Raw genomic sequence first — 23194 nt, forward strand, 5'->3', positions numbered from 1 at the left:
ACCACAGATCCCTGAGAACAGAAAAATTATCTATTTTGCTTATTATTGTAACCTTGGCACCCAGCACAGTGCTTATTAGCACATGGTAGATGCTCAATAGAATTTTGTTGTATTATGTAGGGCATCCCAAGACCTCTAAACGTCGGTGCTGGTGGCTCTTATTAGCTTTGCATGTTAGTAAATGTGGACGCTGGCGGAACTGGGTGAATCTAAGGCTTTTCTAGACACATTTTCACATGCAGGGTATATAGGAAGGATGGATTAGGGTTCTGGAATTCCCGAGGCAATGGGAATGTGCTTCAGTTTCTACTTAACTTTGCTTCCTTCCTCCCTGCTTCAATCTTCAAATTGAATCTTTAATCCTAAAAAAAAAAAAAAAAAAGTCTTTTCTGATAAATATACTGCAGGGATGGGACAAGATCTACAGTAGGCATTAAGATGGGAAAGAGGCCAGTCACTTTCCTGTTTACTTTTTGTGCCATCACAGAATACAACTATATTTGTTTTTCAGTTGAAAGGTCAAGGCGGAGCCTTTATCTGTGAATGAACAGGTGGCTGTTTCCTTTTCCTTTTTTCTGGCATTAGGCTACTCTGAGACTTCCCCCAAAGGTTTATGAGCATCTTTGCTCTAGTGGATAACGTGGGGTTAAACTTCCTTTTGGAGGAGATAAACCTTTCCTGAGTCAGTCAAAGGCTTCTTGTTATTCAGATTCCTTTGTAAGTGGCAGGTTAACTGGCTGTGGCCTCTTCTATCATCTCATCTGCCTGTTTATCTTACTTGTTCATTTCTCTCTGCCAATGAGGATAGGAACTGGTCAGGCTGTGTGTACAGTATATGCAAAATGATGTTGTTGTTTTGTCCAAGGAGGAGCCCTTTACCTTTTTGCTACTTGAATGAGAAGAAAAGGTCTATTAAGATTGTGTGGATCCGTGACTTGACATATCAATGCAAGCCTGAATAAGAAAAAGAATTTCTCCCTCCTAAGCCATGGCATATCAGTTGTACAGAAATACCACTTTGGGAAACAGTCTTCAGGAGAGCCTCGATGAGCTTATACAGTCTCAACAGATTACCCCCCAACTTGCCCTTCAAGTTCTACTTCAGTTTCATAAGGCTGTAAATTCAGCATGGGCACAGAGGGTCAGGAACAGAGTCAATTTCAGGGGCTCTTTAAATACGTACAGATTCTGTGATAATGTGTGGACTTTTGTATTGAATGATGTTGAATTCGGAGAGGTGACAGAACTTATTAAAGTGGATAAAGTGAAAATTGTAGCCTGTGATGGTAAAAATACTGGCTCCAATACTACAGAATGAATAGGGAAAAAAAAGGCTTTTTAATGCCATCCTGTTATTGTTCATCGCTTTTTGAAGAGAAGCATAGAAGAGAGTTTTTAAAAATTTATTCTAGCATTGCAGAAGTGACTGCACTGTGCCGTACTATCAGAGAATTCCAGTAGAAAGAAGCTTATAACTCTGTACCTTCTTACATTACCTTTATTATACAGCATGAAGAAACAGAACTTCTTTTTACGACAAATCAAACATTGTGGCCTTCCTAAGACCATTCTTTAATAAATTCATTTTAAAACTCAAAAAAAAAAAAAAAAGAAAGTTTGTGCTAGGTAATGATTATATGCCTCTATCTCTTTTAATTTCTGCTTTAAAAAGGAAGTGACTCATACGGTAGATAAACTGGACTTGAAAGAATATCTGGCTTATGCAAAGCTCTTATTTACATACTAGTCTCTTTCATTCACAGGGAAATAGGGACTCAAGGACTTTAGGAGTTCCTCCCTTTTCTGTTTTCTGATAGGCAGTGGCCTAAATGATCTCTGGAAGTTTGTTGTTGTTGTCGGTTTTCCCTTTTTTTTTCCTGCCCTTAACGTGTCCCTGACGCAACCTTTCCTTTTTCTGTTGAAAATATGAATTACATGAATGTGAGAGCAGAGACCAGAGAGATACTATAAAAATTTCACCTATCTTACATTCCTAACTCCTCAAAATCTCAGATCCTTCATCACTAGTAGCTCAAGTCTGTCTACATGGGGCTTCACGTACTCCCTTCCTGCCTTTCCAGTGTTTAGTAAAGCAGTTTAGAGTACGGGTTAGAAGCATGTGCTTTAGAGTCAGCTAGACCTGGACTGGTTTCATATTAGCTGGTAGTCTTGGAAAAGTCGTTTAACCTCTTACCCTGTTTCCTCACCTGTAAATGGAAATCCTAGTAATACCTGCATCACAGGACTACTATGATGGTGACATGAGAATTTATGTAAAGCACATGACTTAGTGTGTGGCCAGTGGTAAACTCACTCAGTATTTGAGATTATCATTAATAAGAATTTTATTTGTAAGCTGACTTAGTCTTTAATTCTTTTTTCACTTTCTTTTTTTAAGTCTTTTCTAAATCATGTCTTCAATTAAATTAATTAATTAATTAATTAATTTTTAGTTTTGGCCGTGTTGGGTCTTTGTTGCTGCGCGCGGGCTTTCTGTAGTTGCGGCGAGCGGGGGCTACTCTTCGTTGCGGTGCGAGGGCTTCTCATTGCGGTGGCTTCTCTTGTTGCGGAGCACAGGCTCTAGGTGTGCGGGCTTCAGTAGTTGTGGCACGCGGGCTCAGTAGTTGTGGCTCGCGGGCTCTAGAGCACAGGCTCAGTAGTTGTGGCACACGGGCTTAGTTGCTCTGTGGCATGTGGGATCTTCCCAGACCAGGGCTCAAACCCGTGTCCCCTGCATTGGCAGGCGGATTCTCAACTACTGCACCACCAGGGAAGTCTTCAATTTAAACCACTATTTTATTTCTCAGTCTTTGTTGAATAAATGAATCAACAGTGACTGAATGATAGTGGTTTATGTTCCCAATTATAAGAGCCAACTATATTCTCAAAAATTCTAATTTGTTCCTGAGATTCCTAGGCGGGCAGATTAATTGCAGGGTGAGGAGTTTATTCTACTCAGTTACAGAGTTACAGGGGTTCCTAGAGGCCTGATTCCTTGCCCTGCTCACTGGCTTATGAACCGGAGATGACCTCAGGCTGGTGTGATCCAGATCAACTCCCATTTGAGCCAGGTCCCAGCCAGACAGCAACAGGGCAGGGCACTAGGCAAACAATCCTCTCTTGTTTTCCCCTCCCTTAAGATATCCTTTCATACACTCATAGATAGTTATTAACTCGACCACAGCTCATATATTAGTTCAGGTGTAAATGACTATAAAAGGAGTGAACTCATTTGAGTTTTTCTCGTAGGTTCCACTTTTAACTCTTTAATATTTCTTTTGCTCTGTGAATCCTGCTTTGGTGCATATTCATTGGTCTGTTTTCTCCATGCCGTTCTCCCACTCCCAACTAACCAGCTAACCAGTGGTGAGTAGAAACTTGAAGGCTTTAAGTTAAAGAGTTAGTGACATGGGACTTCCCTGGTGGTGCAGTGGTTAAGAATCTGCCTGCCAATGCAGGGGACATGGGTTCAATCCCTGGCCCGGGAAGATCCCACATGCTGCAGAGCAAGTAAGCCTGTGCGTCACAACTATTGAGCCTGCGCTCTAGAGCCCGCGCTCTAAGCCTGCGCGCCACAACTACTGAAGCCCGTGCACCTAGAGCCTGTGCTCCGCAACAGGGAAACCACCGCAATGAGAAGCCCATGCACCACAACGAAGAGTAGCCCCAGCTCGCCGCAACTTGAGAAAGCCCGTGCGCAGCAAAGAAGACCCAACGCAGCCAAAAATAAATAATAAATAAATTTATAAAAAAAAAAAAAAGAGTTAGTGACATAGTCCTTCCATTCATATACTCAACAACTATTTGGAGCATCTTCTCTGGTCCAGGCACTGTCTTCAATGTTGGGTGTATATTAATTTTTTAAAAAAGAGAGACATAGACCTTATCGTTACAGAACTTATAACTGAGCCTCATCTTTATGGGAGATTTTAGTGTTCTTTTAGGACCCATCCAACACCCAACCTCACACTTTTGTAACTGTCTTAATTCTATTTGCTTTCACCTCCATCCCACTTCAGCCCTCCTTTTACATAGGCACTTCATAGGCGTTTACAATTACACTTGACCTTGTCATCACCCAGAGCTGAAATCTTAAACTCCATAGACTGGCTTGCTAACCACAGGCTCATAATTCTTCCAACTTTCTCACCTCCATTTTCCAGCCATGCATTTCCTTCAAGACTTCCGGTTCCTTTTTGTCCCTATCGTTGTCAGTCACTTCCATATTTTCACTTCCTTCCTATCCAGCCTAGACAGGATGATGGCTTAATGCTTCACTTTTTCTCTAGTCAATACCATCGTATCCCTTCTGCTGTCATATCCTTCAAGATCCTTACCCTGTACCAATGCAGCTTCTTCACTTTCACATCAAGCCTTCTGAAGGCTGCTAGGAAAAAAAGTCACTCAGCTTTGTTGCAACAAATTGATTGTGTTCAACTTTAGGCAGACTTACAATGCTGCATATTAATCTTTCTATGTGTCTTGGGTTATCACTTTCATTCCTCACAATTGCCTTATTTTTTTCTTCTGGCTTTTAAAAATATGTATTTTGGGTTTAAACACATTTTTATTATGGAAAATTGCAAACATTCGTAGAAGCATAGAGAATAGTGTCCTAAACCTCCATATATCTATTACTCAGCTCGTGACCAGTCTTGTTCCATTATGGCCTCTATCCCACCACCAAATTATTTTAAATCAAATCTTTGACATCATATTATTTCGTCTGTGAATACAGTATGTACTCTAAAAGATAAGGACACTTTAAAAAACTAAGCACAATAGCATTATCTCAGTAAAAAGTTAATAGTCATTTTCTAATACCACTAGACATACATACAGGCAGTTTTCACATTTCCTTGTTGCCTTTTGACTTTTTAAAAAAAGTTTGTTTGAATCAGGATCCAAATAAGGTCAATATTTTGTGATTGGTTGACATGTCTGATAAGTCTCTTTTAAGGTAAAGTTTCTTCCTCCTTTTCTCTTTTTCTCTTTTTCTCTTTTTCTCTTTATATACATATACGTATAGTTTTTGTTTGTTTTGAAGAAACCAGGTCCTGTGATTGCTTTTGAAACCATTGCTGTATTACTGTGACCAACTCTCTCATTCCTGACAGCTGATCGGGATTTACAGAAAGTCTCTTAACTAGTACCCTTAACTACCTATATAATCCTGTTAGTACTTGCATCCATCCTTCCCTCCTCTGCTGGTCCTGAGAAAAGTGTCCCTTCTCCCTCCTATCTAAGGCTAATTCTTCCATCAGCGCCCTTGGTCCCTCTCCACCAGCTTCTTAGGGAACACCCTCCATTTTTTATCCTCCCTCTCCAGTATCTTTAGCCTCTGCCTGACTCTTTCGCTCTCAGGACATAAACAGTGAAGGGCTCTCTCAACTATACAAACAAACCAACCAAATAACACACACACACACACACACACACACACACACGTGCGCGTGCGTGCGTGATTACCCTCAGTCTTGTGTCTCATTTGGATTTTGGTCCCATCTCTCACATTCCTTTTAAAACCAAGCTTCTAAAAAATCTCTTCATTCATTTTTTCCACACTTTCAACTTCCATTTACTCCCTCACCCACTGCCTGACTTCAGTTTCTATCACTCCTCAGAAATAGTGTTTTCCTTTCCAAGGGCACTAAAACCTCCTGACTAAATGCAATGGCTATGGTCTGAGTCTTTATTTCATTTGATATCTCTGCAGCATTTTACAGTGTTGGCCACGCCATGCTTCTTGAAACATCCTTCAGCTTCCATGAATTGGTTTCTCTTGGTTTTCCTCCTACTTCTCTGATGGCAACTTCTCAGTTCCTCCAAAAGGTCTTCCTTCTTTATCTGCCCTTGAATTTAATAAGCCTTTCGTGAGTTCTATGTACTTTCCCCAGATGATCTCATATATTCCTATGAATTCAACCATCACCTTACAAGGACTCCCAAATAGATATCTCTGGCTCTGAAATCTCTCTCCTGAGATCTGGGTCTATGTAGCCAATTCCTATTGGACAGACACTTTGACATCCCTTAGACAATTCAGACTCAGTTAGCTTAATTCATCCATTATCTTCCCACTTAAACTTCCTCTACTTTCTGCCTTGTCTGTCTTTGTGAATGTCACGACCTGGTTACTCAAGCCAGAAATTTCATAATTATCCCTGATGTCTTCCTCTCCCTCCCTGTTCTCTTTTCTCCCATTTCTAATAGATCACCAGCTGATATTTATCTTAATATTAATTGCCCACTTTTCACATTCTTTTCTTTGAAGCTCCTTTCATTTTACATAGATGACTGCCATAGCCATGGGTCATTCTGCCTCCTGCCTAGGACCCTCCAATTCACTTCCCACACTGCTAGCTGATCATATGAAATCCTTCAACGGCTTTCCATTCCTCCAGGAAAAGAAAGAAGCTTGGTAACACAGTGTATAAAGCCCTGTATGACTTGATTAGGTCTTCACCTCTTCAGCCGCCTTGTCTGTCATTCCCCATCTGATAATCTACATTCCAACTTCTTGCATTTCCAAAGAGGGCCTATCTTCTCACCTCTAGGCCTGTGCCCATGCTGCCCCCTCTGATTTGACCACCCCTCCTGCTCTTTTTTTTAACTCAACCTTTGCACTTCAGCTCAGGGGTCATCTCTTCTAGGAAGTCTTCTCTGCCCTGTAGTCCAGGTTAGGGGCTCTTCTTATCTATCTGCCTTGAGAAATCCCCCCATGATAGGCTCACATCTCTACCCTGTCCTCCTTCACCTACTGATCTGGCTGGTGCTCACACACGTAGCTACCTAAGTCATGGACCAGCCCAGCTGGGAAGGACCTCCTCCTCATTTTGCGGGTAAAGATTTGTCTGTTTGCAGCTTGCTGTCTTTAAGGAGGGAAGCTTTTAGCAATTCAAAAACTGTTTACCAAGGACCTGCCATGGGCAGGGCTCTGTGTTAGACATCTTCAGGGTATAAAGAAACCCTTCCCTCAGGTTGCTCAGTGGGGGAGAGGAGATAAAATATCCACTTAAATAAACAGAATGCAATCAATAAAGAGGTACAGCTACAATGCTGTGAGACTTCAGAGGAAGGTTTGATAAAGGGCCCTGAGGTCACCAAGGGGGTCAAGGAAAGCCCTGTGGGGGGCTGGTGTTTGAGCTGAGCCTTGAAAATGGATGGATCAAGAACAAGTATGGAGGGAAGAGCATTTGGGGCAGAGAAGTCTGTGAAGGGAGAGGCAGAGACTAACTTGAATTTTAAACTATGGGGATAGTTTGCTAAGTATCTGTCTGGGAATTAGCAGGTCCTTTCATGCTCCCTTTAAAAAGAAAAATTACAGAAACTAGGTAGCACCCAATCATGGATCTTCTGCAATTTGAAAAATATTTATATAAGCATACATATATTATCCTGTATCATCATGCAACTTTGCCTGTCTGCTTTTTCCAAAAGCTCGAAAGGCAAAAATATTTTGTAACATTCATTTATGTATTCAGGAAACAGTTACTGATCTTCGCTAAATGCTGGGCTTAATGGCATCTGCAAAGGTAAGTAAGACAAAATCACTGCTTCCAAGAGATCACAGTGTTGTGGGTGTGGTAAGAGATAGAAAGGTTATCAGAGGTTAGAAAACAATAAGGTAGTGGATATTGTGACACAGGTCTGAATAGGTTGCTATAGGAACTAAGCCCCTAACTCTGGCTTGGGGGTAGGAAAAACCATCAAAGAAGAAATGAAATCTGTGAAGTAGGCAGGGGTGGAAAAGTGTCCCAGAGAGAGCTACAATATGTGAGCAGGGAATGCGAGGTGAGAAAAGGGGACCAGGGTGGGTGGCTTTTTGTACTTTTGCGGATTTGCAAAAGGGTTTCAGCAGTCTTTCTTCCCTGATCTGTATTGTTTATAAAAGAAGAGGAGAAATAGATGAAGTAGGTGGAGAAATACCACAAGGCAGAGGAGAAAGGCAAGGACCTGGTTCCACAGCTCTGACTCTGCAATTCATATGCTGGGCAGTTGAGGAAAGTTACTTAATATCTCTGGGCATCTGTCAGTTTGGGCTCTGGCCTAGTGATCTTTAAAACCTTTTCCAGCTTGAATGATATGGGGCCCTGTTTTCCATGACTTTCCCTCTGATGATAAAGCTGGACATATGTATGCTGATGGGTCAAGATCTTTGGCTCATTATTTGCTGAGAAACAGCAAAACCTGTTTTCAGATTTTTTTTTTTTCCCCATGATGAACAGTGTAAAGTTTTTATCCACCGTCAACTGTTTTCCTTGGAGCGAGGGAGGGAAGCATCAATTCTTTTAAAACATTCTGACACCTTTCCTTGCTACAATATCAGTACTGCCCTGAACTACATGATATGGTGATAAGAACTGAAATTACTCATTGACATTATCATGGGGCTATTTTGAAAACATTATCTCATGTTCATTTCCTAGAATATCATCAAGTCTCTGCAATGTCAGTTCCTTAAAAGAGCATGTTGTTTTTGTTCCAACTGCAGCCAAACTGTGTTCGTGAATTGTGTCTTCAGTACTGCTAACTTCCTTCTCTGATACTGTGACCAAAAGTATAGCTTTGAGCAAACTATGCCGTAGCGGAATCTGATAGAATTTGCTAAATTTGAAGCTAGCTGTTTTCAGTAATTTATCTTTACTCTTTATGTAGGTTATCTACATTGTAGATTACTTATGGCATATTTCAAATCCTGGACTGAACTTCTACCATCATTACCTGTGGTGTTGTCATCTCTCTCCTCATCCCCATCCTCCAGCAAGTCACCATGTGCTCAGGCAAAGATAACTAATTAATCCTAATGTTAGGCCAAGCATCCTTTCACAGCTGAATTCAGCATGAATTGATAGTTTATATATTCCCAAAGATAGAAAAAGCTATCATTATCTGAGAATTTAGTTTGACTTGTTTCCATTAATGTGGAAGGTTGTTGTCTAATAATCAGACACTTCTCTTGTCTGACTTTAAATCCTTATTCATGAGACCAGATGAAGTGAGCATTCATTAGTTTTTATATGGAAGGATGCTTTTAAAAACTTCTAACAAGCTCCAATTTTCTTTGCCTTTTATCAGTCGATTCATGCATTCACTTATCCAAAACAATTAATTCATTTTTTATATTGCTCTCTAAACTACTTATATACAAAGCTAATTTTAGGCAGCATCCTTAAATAAGGTTAAAGCAATATTAGTTAAGGGGGAAGACAGTCAGCAGTGTTTTATGATAGCCAAAGGCAGAGGAGCACACGGTAAGATAATTTGGAGATTCTGGGAAGCCCAGGGGCTTGATGGCTTAGATTTCAGTCCTTAGAACTTGTTTCAGTAACAGTCCTGCCTCTACTACATGAGTCATAAACATTAGAATAGGCCATACCTTCAGCCAGATGCCATGGAAAATAGTTTGTTAAAACGCAAAAACTGGATGGCTGTGTCTCATACATCAGCATGACTCTCAAGACTGAGTCTTTTAGGCCTGCTAATTACTTTTTGAGTGAATTAATGTATAGTAAACACGGGTAAGGATGTTGCCAGAGCATTATTAGCCTATGAGCAGAATTCCTTGCAAGGCAGATGGAGACTGAGACCAGCTACCTAATAAATTTACATAAAGGATCACATGAGGCCGCTACACAGAGAATTTAGCAATAAACAGTTCTGTCAACTCTTGACCTTTTCAGCTGTAGCCTTTCTTCCTGTATTTCTATGGAATAACACCTAATATATAGTGATCAAGATTATGCTTATTTAATATAATACATTTTTTTCTTTTAAAAGTATCTTTGTATATCAAACAGTGCTTTTTAAAATTTATGCAAGGACAGTGCCTTGGAAACTACATTTCTCTGTTATTTTTCAGATCATTCTTCTGGATACAGAAATAATGTAATGAAGGTGGGATAAATGCAAAGATTTTTATTGAACACTGCCTTATTTTAGATACTTTTTAATATTTAATACCTCATGTCTGCTAATTTAGGAGGAAAAAGTATTCTTTTGAAATCTTCTTTTGCATAGGTTATTTTACTTGCTATTTTCTGGGTCTGGAGGGTACAAAATGACTGATAAAATAGGTAAATGGTAATGAATCTAGTTTCACAAGAACTTGACAGCCTCATGGCCTTTAGCCAGCCCCTCAGAACACCTACTCTTCTCTTGAACAATGACAGCAGGGCTGGGAGATGAGTGGCACATTTACTCAGTGTTTCAACACTATGGGAAGGACCGTGGTGGAAAGTCAGCTAGAAGCTGACAATGCTAGTTACAGAAAAGAGAACTTTGAAAAGGAGTGAGAATGAACAGATAAAAACAGTTGACTCTAGGTAGGAGGTTGGTGGATGATGAACTAAAAAGTGTAGCCACTCTGAGATTGAGGTTCAGGATAAGCAAAGAACAGGGTGTATTCTGTGACCAAGGGCCAGGCTGTTTACATAGTGAGTGAAGCCATCCCATTTACTGTGTGTGCATTCACGGAGCCTCGTGGTGTGTGTTAGGGGTGTGTGTGTGTGTGTGTGTGTGTGTGTTGGGGGCTGGAGACTGAGGCAGACTGGAGAGAGGACAGTCTCCATCTAATCAAGTCAGCTGCCCTGTCCTTAGCTCTAGCCGATTGTTGCATGTCAACCTCATGTGTTACCAGTTTTCAAAAGAAATGGGAAATCTGATATCTTAGAGGGAATAATCAAATGTAGCATTAAAAACAATTATGTGAGCCAACTGACCGTATCTATGGGCTGATAGGACCCTCTGGTCACCAGCTGGCCATCTTTATTCTAAGCTGATTTCCGAATTACATCCTACCTGTTGAGACCTGTGCTACTTGTTAACTGGGTAGCCTCAATACCTGCATCTGAATAATGACTCCAAGAAGATTTAGCCCATTGGGTTGTTTAACTCAAAGAGTTCATGATATCCTTTAGTGGGAGGTATGTTACCTCTGAGCTCTGAGAGTCCCTACACTATTGTCCTACACTATTAGTAGTCCCTACTCATGGGAACATCTTGGGGTCATGTCCTACATTAGGATAATCAAAGGTCTAAAAGAATCCTTAGAAAATGGTCTCCAACTTCCTGGTCAAAGGAAGATCTTACAGAGGCTTTATGAGCTAGAATGACTCTGTCTGTGTGTGTGTGTGTGTGTGTTGGGGAGCAGTTGGGAGGGACAGGAGTTGGGGGGAAGAATCCCGGAGAGTAACCATGGACCCCAAGAGCAGTCGTCACTGTTAACAGTTGCTCCAGTGACTAAAAGGAGTTTCCTCCCCTGATTGTGGGCCTCCAAGGTTTACCAGCTGATTACCAGATTTTCAGAAGCAGCTTGAGTTTTCTTTCCTCTCTGGTCCCTTAAGGATTGAGGGGTTGGGTTAGAAAGAGAGAAACGGATTAGTTAAACATCCTAAAGATTAAATGGTGGTTTTATATTTTGATTATCAGTGTTATATGTGAATTTCGTCTGTTGAAAAAATAAGTACAATGGTGTGTTAGTGTAGGTTCATCGATTGTGACTAATGTACTCTGTGGAGGGGGAATGTTGATAATGGGGTAGGCTGTGCGTGTGTGTGGGTGAGGCTATACAGGAAAACAGGAAAAGCTGTGTATTCTCTGTTCAGATTTACTGTGAACCTAAAACTGCTCAAAAAACCAAAGCCTATTAAAAAAAATAAGCACACCTTCTTCTAGTTCCTTTTCAACTCTTAGTACTCTATAAATTCATACATATTTATGGTGAAAAATGTTGGGACCCTTGTTCTGGAAGGAGTGTGCTAACATATTCCTTTTCTCTTTTTTCTTTACTCTTCCCTTTACCTCCCACCTGTTTATAGAGCCGCTGGCTTTGAAATCTTTTACCCTCTCTCTGAGCTTCACTCATGCTCAAGGGAAGTGTCTGGTACATAGCAGATGTTCAGTACATTTTATTGACTGTCTGAGTAAAGGAAGGAATGAATGATCCTGGCTTGGAAGTCGCGAGCCTTGGTGTGACGTTAGCCTCCGTTCCAAACTCAAGGAGCATTTGTTTTGTGTTAGAACTCTGGCAGTTTGGGGATTTTTTTTTTAACCTACACTTATTTATTAGGAGTTAAAATGATTCCTATTTTCAGAACAGGATGTTATAAATGGAAAATGATTTTAGACATCATCTAATCAAGTACTGGCATTTTTTAGAGGACAGTTCATATGTCTCTGCTCCTGTGTGTTTGAGGAAACAGAGGCCAAGAGAGATTTCCTCATGTGTCACTAGGCTGGTAGAGGACAAGGTCGTTAATTTGAAGCCCAGTTCTTCTGACTCTTAGTAGCACGTCTGTGACATGGCTATTCTCAGAGAAAACCTAACCTAGGCGGGTGCTCTGGCTGGTGACAAACGCCACACTGGTGGTGCCCTTCTTCTATGGGAATGTGGATGTAACTTGTAGCTTTTCCTCGTCATCAAGCTAATTTCCACCACAGAGAATGTTTTTACTTCTAGGGAGGGCTATGTGGCTTCATTTTGCCCCAGAGCCGAAGTTTTTAATGGGCTTCTAATGTATATATGTGCATATATGTATATATATTTTATATATATTTCCCATCTTGCTGACATCAAGGAATTCTGAATGTGATCTTGTATAAATTCAGATTCCTGCTGAGAGAAGAAAATTCTATAAACTGCGCCCTGCTGATAACCTGTCCAACATTATGTTTTATCTGCCCGATCAAAACGGGTGTGAGTGCAAACACTTATCTTAGACTCATCTCAAGTTAAGCACTTTTCCCATCATTGGCTTGGAAACCTCACCTGCTGGTGGTGAGCGTATGCTCACATGTAAGCTGGCAACAGAAACAGAGCAGGCATTCTGTTGAAGTGTGATCTTCAAGAGCATCAGGATGTCATTAAGAGAAGACTGGAAGCCCTTTGTAATTAAATGGAGAGAGATTGAGTTCACTTTATGTTTAATTCTCTGGAAAATATTTGTAGTCTTTGCTTGCCATCCTCACTAAATTATTGTTTTCCTGGCTGCCTACTGGCCCTCCCCACCCCTTCCCCAAGCATCATAGAGTGGTTTTGGGAAAGACTAATGTTAGCTGTGGGTGCTTTTGGACATTTGGATTGACTGAAAGAAGAGGCAGAAACTGAGCCAATGGGGTGGATGATCCATAAAATGATTTAAGAAGTAGGAGATCCTTTGGGCCTATTTTAGACAAAATGGTAATAGCTGAGTAGGCCTCACACCTTTTACTGATCACTCTTTATCACTTCTAGAAAGGCGCTGAGGATGCATTTTACACTTTAGTATAAATTACATTAGTTTCACTCTATTCTTTGCATTTTAAAAAAGAACTAGCTAAGACTCCAAGTATTTTTGGTCCCATGTGGCCATGAAGGTTCCACAGTAAAGATACAAGGAAAAATTTTCTGGGTTTAATTGAATTGAGATCTGATTAGATCTTAGCTTTAGTATTTCCCTCCCTCCCTCTCTGCCTTCGTTTGTTCATTTGTTCCTTCCCTCCCTCCTTCCTTTTCTCCTCTTCCTCCTTCTTCTTTATCCTTTTCCTCTCTGTTCCCTCCCTCCCTTCTTTCCTATCAAGAGACGAAATGGAAAGAGAAAGGTGAGGCTGAGAAATGTGCTTTATAAACTATTCCTGCCAGAATAGAAAATAAATTACAATTAATCAATAGTAAAATTTAGACTCTTGAATATAAATAATTTCCCTTCTCTGCTTTTTGTCAGATGAGTAACTAGGGCTTGGCCAGAGAAATTTCATGGTGCTTCAGGCTGGACCTCCATTCTAGGGGTCCCTCCTCCCTCCCCGTGAACGGCAAGGGGAGGAGAGCCCAGGCCTCCGTGCTGCGCCCTGTGTGAGGGCCTGGCACTCCAAGCATCCCTCTCCTGGAAGCAGAGGGGCAGCCTCGGCCTAGGCTGTTCCTTTGGTCCCCGGCTGTGTGTAGAGGGTCTGAGGTGGTGAATACACAAGCAGCAAAAAGTCCTGTTACTTCCCTCTCTTTCCTCCCCCACTACGAACCTCCCATAGCGCCTGGTCCATGGCGGGGAACTCAGAATCTGTTGGTTGAACGAAGCATTATGAGGCGACTTTTGGAGCTATTTTCTCAATCTCCTTAAAAGTTTTCAACTGGTACTTTCTGGTTTGTACTCTGTTTTTTTTTTTTTTTTTTTTTTTTTGGCCATGCTGCACGGCTTGCGGGATCTTAGTTCCCCAACCAGGGATCGAACTCAGGCTCCGGCAGTGAAAGCGCCGAGTCCTAATCACTGGGCCACCAGGGAATTCCCTGTACTATTTTGTTTTAATCCTCCCCACCCCTTACCACTTCTCTTATCCTAAAAACATAACAGTGTATTTCAGATAATATGTGGATATTTATGCTTTTAGCGAGAGGGCATTAGGTATTAGAGAAATAGAAAGGAGAGTTTTAGTAGTTTTTCCCTGGATATAATTTAAAGCAACGTTAAAAAAAATTGCTAGTCTCGGGACTTCCCTGGTGGTCCAGTGGGTGGGACTCCGAGCTCCCAATGCAGGGGGCCTGGGTTCCATCCCTGGTCGGGGAACTAAGATCCCACATACCTCAATTAAGCCTGCGTGCCACAACTAGAGACGCCTGCGTGTCGCAACTAGAGAAGCCTGCGCACCGCAAATAGAGAAGCCCATGTGCTGCAACTAGAGATCCTGTGTGCCGCAACAAAGACCCAGCACAGCCAAAAAAAAACAAAATTTGCTACTCTCAACCCTTTAGTGGGTCATCAATTCAGCATAGTGAGTTTCAACTTGCAGCAGCATTTTCTGAAAAAGAAGAAATTGATAGGAAAGGGCCAGGGTGAGCTCTGTTTGGTGAAACTTCTGTTTTAGTCACACACCCATGTAAGGGTGTGTACTAGGCTGTGATGTAAGTGCGTTTCTTAGAGTGGGTCCCTAGAGTTTGAAGCTATTGATCTAAGGCATTCATGCTTTCTTGGCTCAATTTAAAGTAATAAATGCTGTCTTTATAAGATCTTAAATCCCTCAGTTAACCACTGAGCTTACATTTCCAGTGAAGACTTCACTTGACCAGAAGTAAAACCTTAACAGATAGCAAGGTAGTTTAAATATCTATTTGTACCAACTGTGTTAACGCTGAGCTGGTGGCTTATACAATCAGCTCTCCACTGCTCCAAATTACCTGTTAGCTGATCACATTTTGTAAAGAGGTCATCCACTTATTTAAAAAATCCTATGGTATTGTATTGGGAAGACGTGAGAACAAACTAAAACTGTTGTCAATGGAGACGGAAGGGTTTTTGTTTTTTTGTTTGTTTTATTTACCCAATAGAGCCCTGGAACAAACACGGTTTTATCTGGATCAGGACATTCAATTGTGTTGGATACACGTGGTCAGAGGCAGAATAGAATTTAAACGTACAAGAGCAAAGCTCTCGGTGACATCCTCTGTTCCTTTCGCAGTCACTTGGCTGACCTGTTTTGCAGTCACGATGGGTGACCCCCTGACGTGCTTATCTGTTTGGCCAGTTATCTGAATGGGGTCTCTCCAGAGCCCCTAGGACTCTGGAGTGGGATTGTGTCATAGGACATGCACGCTGGGCTGGTGTTCACAGCTAGAGGGGAGGGCGGCACAGGTGTGCCTGGCTGGGCTGGGAAGCCCATCTCAGCTTGCTGCTCAGGACACCAAGCCAGCGCTTGGAAAGGCTGTAATGCCCCACACATGGCCGCCCCCTTTTGGATGTGCGGTACTCAGACCCAAGCTGCTATTCATTCAGTCTGACAAGGATGGAGGTTTTCACGCAATTTGCCCTGTATTGTACATGGGAAGGCACAAAGAAGCTAATTGATTTATAGACTTCTTTTAGGGAAGACAAAGCATACAAAACAAAACAAAACAAAACCCTAACAAAACTTAAGCTCTATTTTTCCATCTGAACCTGGTTTTGTCTTTCCTAGAAATAGTGCTTCTTGGATGGATTCACAGCTTTGGAAATTCCTCCTGTTGTTGAAGGGCTCTTCTTGAGACAGGTCAGTGGGTAAAGCTCACTGAAGCTGTTTTTATTTTTATTCTGTCCAAGAACTAGCCCACTTTCCCCCTCTCAGGCAATATAATGGTTCCCCAGACTCAGGGGTTGGCAGATGGCTCATGGTAATATATTGATGTTCCATTTAGAAATCTACCTTTAAAATTTGTCCTTGTTCTCCCTGCTCCCTTCTGTTATTTGAGAGGTCAGGGAGGGACAAAGACGTGCAGGAGGAAGGCTGTGACTTGCTGGTGATCTCCCCCACCGCCAACAAGCGACAGGGCATCCCAGTGCGCTGAGTCTGGACCCCTTGAATATGCTGTCTGCCAGTTGAACTCCTTTTTTATGTGCAGATCTAAAAGGAAAAAAAATAAACTGACATCTCATTATGGGAGGCATTCACTTCAAGTGTGGACATCAGAGACAAGGCTTTGACAGGAAAATGCCTCCTGTCCACTCTCCCCAGCCTTTATTCCAGGACCTTTGAACTCTCATTGTTACTGATGGTGGTTAGTGAGAAAATGGGAGAAGAGGAGGCACATTAAATGCTATGGATGGGCCCATAGGACTTTTCATTCAGTGGAAGAAACTGGACACTCATGAGTGAGTAGGGGATGGGTCACTTACGTCTTGATTGTTAAGTTGCTGGACCATCTAGGCCTCTTGTTCTCCTATCACCCTGTTATTTGGTCATTAACCCAGCTGCCCAGGGATTGAATGCTGGAAGGATGAGGAGATAAAACTAAAACGAGTTTTGGGTGAAGGTGGGCAAAATGTACAAACTTCCAGTCATAAGATAGATAAATCCTGCGGATGTAATGTATGGTGTGGTGACTATTAAAAAAAAAAAAAAGAAAGAAAAAAAAGAAACTAAAAATCCACAAGTGAGCATTTCCATTAGAGAGTAGACACATCTGATTCTACTTAATAAAAGAGAGTTTAGCTCATCTTTGTCCGTCACATGGTAAAGGAGGGCATCTCCTTAGTCTGCTCTCTCCTTTCCAGCTACCGCATCCTAGTCATCTGATTTCGCAGGGTGTTTGACTAGTCAAGCAGTTCCTGACCCCAGGCTAATTAAGAGTTAATTGTATGTCTGCTCATTACATGGCTTACTTCCTAGTCTCAAAGTAAGAGCAGTTGCTCACACTCCAAACTTGGGCCAGGAAGTAGCATCGGATGCTATAATTCAAGGTGTGAGGAAGGCTTTCCCCCATGATCTTTCCCACCACCCAATCACAGCACCTGAAATTAGAGAGTTATTCATTTGTGCTAAAACTTACCTTTATTTTTCCCAAGGAGAGGTAATACCATATCTATTTTTAAAAGTTTTTCACTTTTCTACGTTTTTGAAATTGGTATGCTTTAAAAGTGATGAATATATTATAGCGTTTTTTCCCAGCCAAGTTTTATTAAATTTATAATTCATTTTCAGTAGATGGGAGCTTAGAATGTTATAAATATGGTATATTAAACAGTTATTAGTTAATCATATGTAAGTATGAATTATTTCAGAATTTTTGTTTCTGGAAAGTTACCCGAGAAAAGTGCTTTGTGGAATTAGGAATGCTGATATATATTAATATTAAATTAATATTAAAATTAAATTAATATCTATTGAGCACCTTGCAATGTTCCAGGCTCCACTTTTATTAAAATGATCTCACTTGATCTTTCAAAGAATCCTATAAGGCAGTGATTACCCTGTATTATTACTCTTATTATTATAGAATTTTGGCTCAAATAATTTAAATAAATTTCATTTATTTGTGTAACAAATATTTATTGAGCATCTACTAGGTACCAGGAATCCTTTTAAGTACTAAGGAGTCAGAGATGAATAAGGCAGGTACCATCTCTGATCTCAGGAAGCCGACTGTGATAAACAAGCAAACCAATACATGAGATAATTTCAAATACTAAGTGCTGTGAGGAAAATAAAACATAGTGCCTCTGGGAATCACTGATTGTGGGGATAGTGGAGGGAGCAGCAGGTGGAAAGCAATGAGGGTTTGCTTAAGGCTTTGTGACTTTTCAAGGTCACCCAACTAGTGAGAGGCTCTGAGTTTTAATCCATTTCTGGGATAGCAAGCAGCAGTGACACGCATGAAAAGTTTCACTTCTTTAAGGTGGCTCTGTGAGAGTTATTGGAGCATGTTGAAACAATTTTTGCAGAACTGGAATGGTGCCAGGACACCTGGCCTGTGAGGACACCCCCCTCTCGGAACATTAGTGACTTCAGAGGAAGTATTTGTTTTCATCATTTCTGGAGGTGGGATTGTTCTTTGATGTTTTCTCATTCTGTTTGCCTGACAACCACACCAGAATCAGACTTTTTCAAGGCCTCTCTCGCCTAATGAACTAGAGGCTTTGGAAAAATCTACCAAATAATAGAAATATTTCTCTTTCAGCTTAACTGCTGACCCAGACTAGTCAGAGAAACAGCCTTTCAAAGGATAAATCTATGAAATTCCATTTCTGGGGGCAAGTGCCTTGATTTGCATTGAGCATTGTTGTAAATGTCAGCTGTCCAGCTCCCACTGTCAGCTTGAATGGCCATCAGTGTTTATCCTCCCAAGAATATTGCACCGACTTATTCAGTGCATGGTTAGAGGCTGTGAGGCTGTACTGTTTCTTGTTAATGACAATCATGCCCCTCTTATCTGTCCTCCTTCCTTTTTCTCCTGTGAGCCACTTCCAAATTTTCCAAACTTATGATGAAATGCTGACTTCACTTAGCTGGGCTGTTAGTTTTCCTGGGCTGCTCTGCTGAGCCAGCGTTCCCATGACCGATCTTGTGAAAGCCTGGGAGGGGAGCAAAATGTGAGCCAGTTGAAGAGACTGAACAAAGGGACAAACTGGGGCAGTTTTCTTCCCTTGCACCTGGAAGTAGATGGGAAGAACCCAGGGCACAAAATCATTCCAAATCAAAAATACTGGAATGTAATGTGCTGTCCTGTTTACCACTGTATCCCCAAGACCTAGAACATAGTGGGTGTTGAAGAAATACTTAGTGAATGATGATCGTGGCAAGTTGTCTCTACGAGCTTAACCATACCCTGCATGGTCTCCTCGGTCCCTTTCTCTGACCGCTGCTGGGCTTTTGCCAGTTGTTTGCTCTTGAGGAAGGGATTGAGACTTAGAAAGAGGGGGGAAGGCTAGTCCTACGGCCGGGCTTGATTGGCTGCAGCGATCATGGCTCTTTTTCCAGCCGCAGAGCACTTTGTGTGTGATAAATGATACAGAAACATACGCCTGGTAGCCAACTGGCCCCTCACCAGTTCTTTGTAAATAGCAGCCAGAGGCGGCTCTGGTCTTGTGCCAGGCTAGAGACAGCCAGAGGAAATCTCATAGGTTCCTATCCCTCACATGGGGCTCATCATACCTCTGCAGCTGTTGTCTCAGCTCCAGATACTGGTTGATGAAATCTTTGTACTTTTCCTTCAGAGAATCTAGGAAGGAAATGTCATTTTCCCACTTCTCTCTGCCCGTCTCTGTTTGCTTTGGCAGAGAATCGCTTGGTGGTCCTCTCTTCTCTGCTCTCATCTCTTTGATTCAAAATGATCTCTCCTGCTGGTTACTTCTTGTTCCTGGAGATATAAAATACAAGCGTGGCTTTGATAGAAATGAAGAGGATGTGTTAGGTCGCTTGAGGGATCTAGATGAACAATTCTGTGTCTTAAAATTTATTTCACCTGTCCTTCCAAGTGGCATCTTACACTGAGACAGTCTAGGAAAGAGAATTTATATAAATGAAATGTTTAGTCCAATGACTGAGGGGCTGTGTTGCTATGTTTTGTGGCTTTTGGGACTGAGACATTTTCATCCTTTAATACGTGAGAATTTGGGAGGTGTCTTTCTTATTATGTATGTCACACATTAATTAATTGGCTTTTTTTTTTTTTTTTTGGTGGTGGTTAAAATAATGGTGTCACTCACAGTAAATGAAATCTTAGATTTGATCAAATAAGGCAGTTAATTCTGGCCAGAAACGTCTCAATTTTTTCTAAGACTTTATTTTTTAAAAGCAGTTTTAGGATTACAACAAATTTGAGAGGGAGGTACAGAGATTTCCCATATACTCTTTTCCTCCACACATGCATAGCCTCTCTCATTATCAACATCACTCACTGAAATGGTACCTTTTTTTTCCAAGGATGAACCTACACTGACACATCATAATCACTCCAAGTCCATAGTTTACCTTAGGGTTCACTCTTGATTTTGTACATTCTATGGGTTTGAACAAATGTATAATGACATATATTCAGCAATATAATATCATGTAGAGTATTTTAACTACCTTATTCATCATCTCCTGCCCCCCTGGGGCAACGACTGATCTTTTTATTGTCTCCATAGTTTTGCTTTTTCCAGAATGTCATGTAGTTGGAATCGTGCCGTATGTAGCCTTTTTTCAGATTGGCTTCTTTTACTTAGTAATAGGCATTTTAGTCTCCTTCATGTCTTTTCATAGCTTGATAGCTCATTTCTTTTTAGCACTGAATAAAATTCTATTGTCTGAACATACCACAGTTTCTTTATTCATTCACCTACTGAAGGACATCTGGTTGCCTGCAGATCTGCTTTACCAATTATGAATAAAGCTGCTATAAACATCCATGTACAGGTTTTTGTGTGGACATAAATTTTCAACTCCTTTGGGTAAATACCTAGGAGCATGATTGCTTTATCATCTGGTAAGAGCATGTTTACTTTTGTAAGAAACCGCCAGACTGTCTTCCAAAGTGGCTGCACCCTTTTGCTTGCCCACCAGCAATGAGTGAGAGTTTCTGTTGTTCCACATCCTCGCCAGCATTTGGTATCATGAGTGGTCTGGATTTTGGCCATTCTAAAGCTGGGTAGTGGTACCTCATTGTTGTTTTAATTTGCTTTTCCCTGACAAGTGATATGGAGCATCTTTCTATATGCTTACTTGCCATCTGTATACTTCTTTGACGTCTGTTAAGGTCTTTGGCCCATATATATATATTTTTTTTTTTTCCCTGTAATTGATTTCTAATCTCATAGCATTGTGGTCAGAAAAGATGCTTGATATGATTTCAATTTTCTTAAATTTACTGAGGCTTGATTTGTGACCCAAGATGTGATCTATCCTGGAGAATGTTCCGTGTGCACTTGAGAAGAAAGTGTAATCTGCTGTTTTTGGATGGAATGTCCTATAAATATCAATTAAATCTATCTGGTCTATTGTGTCATTTAAAGCTTGTGTTTCCTTATTAATTTTCTGTTTGGATGATCTGTCCATTGGTGTAAGTGAGGTGTTAAAGTCCACCACTATTATTGTGTTACTGTCGATTTCCTCTTTTATAGCTGTTAGCAGTTACCTTATTCAGATGCTCCTATGTTGGGTGCATTATATTTATAATTGTTATATCTTCTTCTTGGATTGATCCCTTGATCATTATGTGTGTCCTTCCTTGGTTCTTGTAACATTCTTTATTTTAAAGTGTATTTTATCTGATATGAGTATTGCTACTCCAGCTTTCTTTTGATTTCCATTTGCATGGAATGTCTTTTTCCATCCCCTCACTTTCAGTCTGTATGTGTCCCTAGGTCAGAAGTGGGTCTCTTGTAGACAGCATATATATGAGTCTTGTTTTTGTATCCATTCAGCAAGCCTGTGTCTTTTGGTTGGAGCATTTAATCCATTCACGTTTAAGGTAATTATCGATATGTATGTTCCTATTACCATTTTCTTAATTGTTTTGGGTTTGTTTTTGTAGGTCCTTTTCTTCTCTTGTGTTTCCCACTTAGAGAAATTCCTTTAGCATTTGTTGTAAAGCTGGTTTGGTGGTGCTGAATTCTCTTAACTTTTGCTTGTCTGTAAAGGTTTTCACTTCTCCGTCGAATCTGAATGAGATTCTTGCTGGGTAGAGTAATCTTGGTTGTAGGTTCTTTCCTTTCATCTCTTTAAGTATATCATGCCACTCCCTTCTGGCTTGTAGAGTTTCTGCTGAGAAATCAGCTGTTAACCTTATGGGAGTTCCCTTGTATGTTATTTTTCGTTTTTCCCTTGCTGCTTTCAATAATTTTTCTTTGTTTTTAATTTTTGCCAATTTGATTACTATGTGTCTTGGCGTGTTTCTCCTTGGGTTTATCCTGTATGGGACTCTCTGCGCTTCCTGGACTTGGGTGGCTATTTCCTTTCCCATGTTAGGGAAGTTTTTGACTATAATCTCTTCAAATATTTTCTCAGGTCCTTTCTCTCTCTCTTCTCCTTCTGGGACCCCTATAATGCGAATGTTGTTGCATTTAATGTTGTCCCAGAGGTCTCTTAGACTGTCTTCATTACTTTTCATTCTTTTTTCTTTATTTTGTTCCACAGCAGTGAATTCCACCATTCTGTCTTGCAGGTCACTTATCCGTTCTTCTGCTTCAGTTATTCTGCTATTGATTCCTTCTAGTGTAGTTTTCATTTCAGTTATTGTACTGTTCATCTCTGTTTGTTTGTTCTTTTATTCTTCTAGGTCTTTGTTAAACATTTCTTGCATCTTCTCGATCTTTGCCTCCATTCTTTTTCCAAGATCCTGGATCATCTTCACTATCATTATTCTGAATTCTTTTTCTGCAAGGTTGCCTATCTCCACTTCATTTAGTTGTTTTTCTGGGGTTTTATCTTGTTCCTTCATCTGGTACATAGCCCTCTGCCTTTTCATCTTGTCTATCTTTCTGTGAATGTGGTTTTTGTTCCACAGGCTGCAGGATTGTAGTTCTTCTTGCTTCTGCTGTCTGCCCTTTTGGCCCATATTCTAAGCATGTTGTTTGTTTTCTTATTGAGTTTTAAGAGATCTTTGTGTATTTTGAATAATACTCCTTTATTAGATGTCTCTTTTGCAAACATTTTCTCCCATTCTGTGGCTTGTATTCTTCTTCTTCTTTTTTTTTGGCCGCGAGTGGCATGCACGGTCTTAGTTCCCTGACCAGGGATTGAACCCGTGCCCCCTGCAGTGGAAGCACAGAGTCTTAACCACTGGACCGCCAGGGAAGTCCCTGTGGCTTGTCTTCTAGTTCTCTTGATAATGTCTTTCACAGAGCAGGGTTTTTTTAATTTTAATGAAGTCCAGCTGATCAGTGATTTTTCTCATGGTTTGTGTCTTCAGTGTTGTATCTAAAAAGACACCACCATACCCAGTGTCATTTAGGTTTTCTCCTGTGCTACCTTCTAAAAGTTTTATACCTTTGCA

At 40.9% G+C, this 23194-nt stretch overlaps 1 protein-coding gene across 1 annotated transcript; it reads left to right on the plus strand.

Annotated features, from left to right (window-relative positions):
• Positions 1 to 946: 946 nt before the first annotated feature.
• On the plus strand, positions 947 to 1318 carry LOC133101172 (transcription initiation factor IIA subunit 2-like). Its single transcript, XM_061205848.1, has one exon. The coding sequence runs from the start codon at positions 989 to 991 to the stop codon at positions 1316 to 1318; it is 330 nt and encodes a 109-aa protein (XP_061061831.1). The 5' UTR covers positions 947 to 988.
• The last annotated feature ends 21876 nt before the right edge of the window (positions 1319 to 23194 follow it).

Source organism: Eubalaena glacialis, chromosome 11 (genome assembly GCF_028564815.1).
Source record: "Eubalaena glacialis isolate mEubGla1 chromosome 11, mEubGla1.1.hap2.+ XY, whole genome shotgun sequence".
Classification (NCBI taxonomy): Eukaryota; Metazoa; Chordata; class Mammalia; order Artiodactyla; family Balaenidae; genus Eubalaena; species Eubalaena glacialis.

Bases quoted from the DNA above. Each gene is read 5' to 3' on its own strand.
- LOC133101172 (XM_061205848.1), top strand. From the start codon at position 989: ATGGCATATCAGTTGTACAGAAATACCACTTTGGGAAACAGTCTTCAG.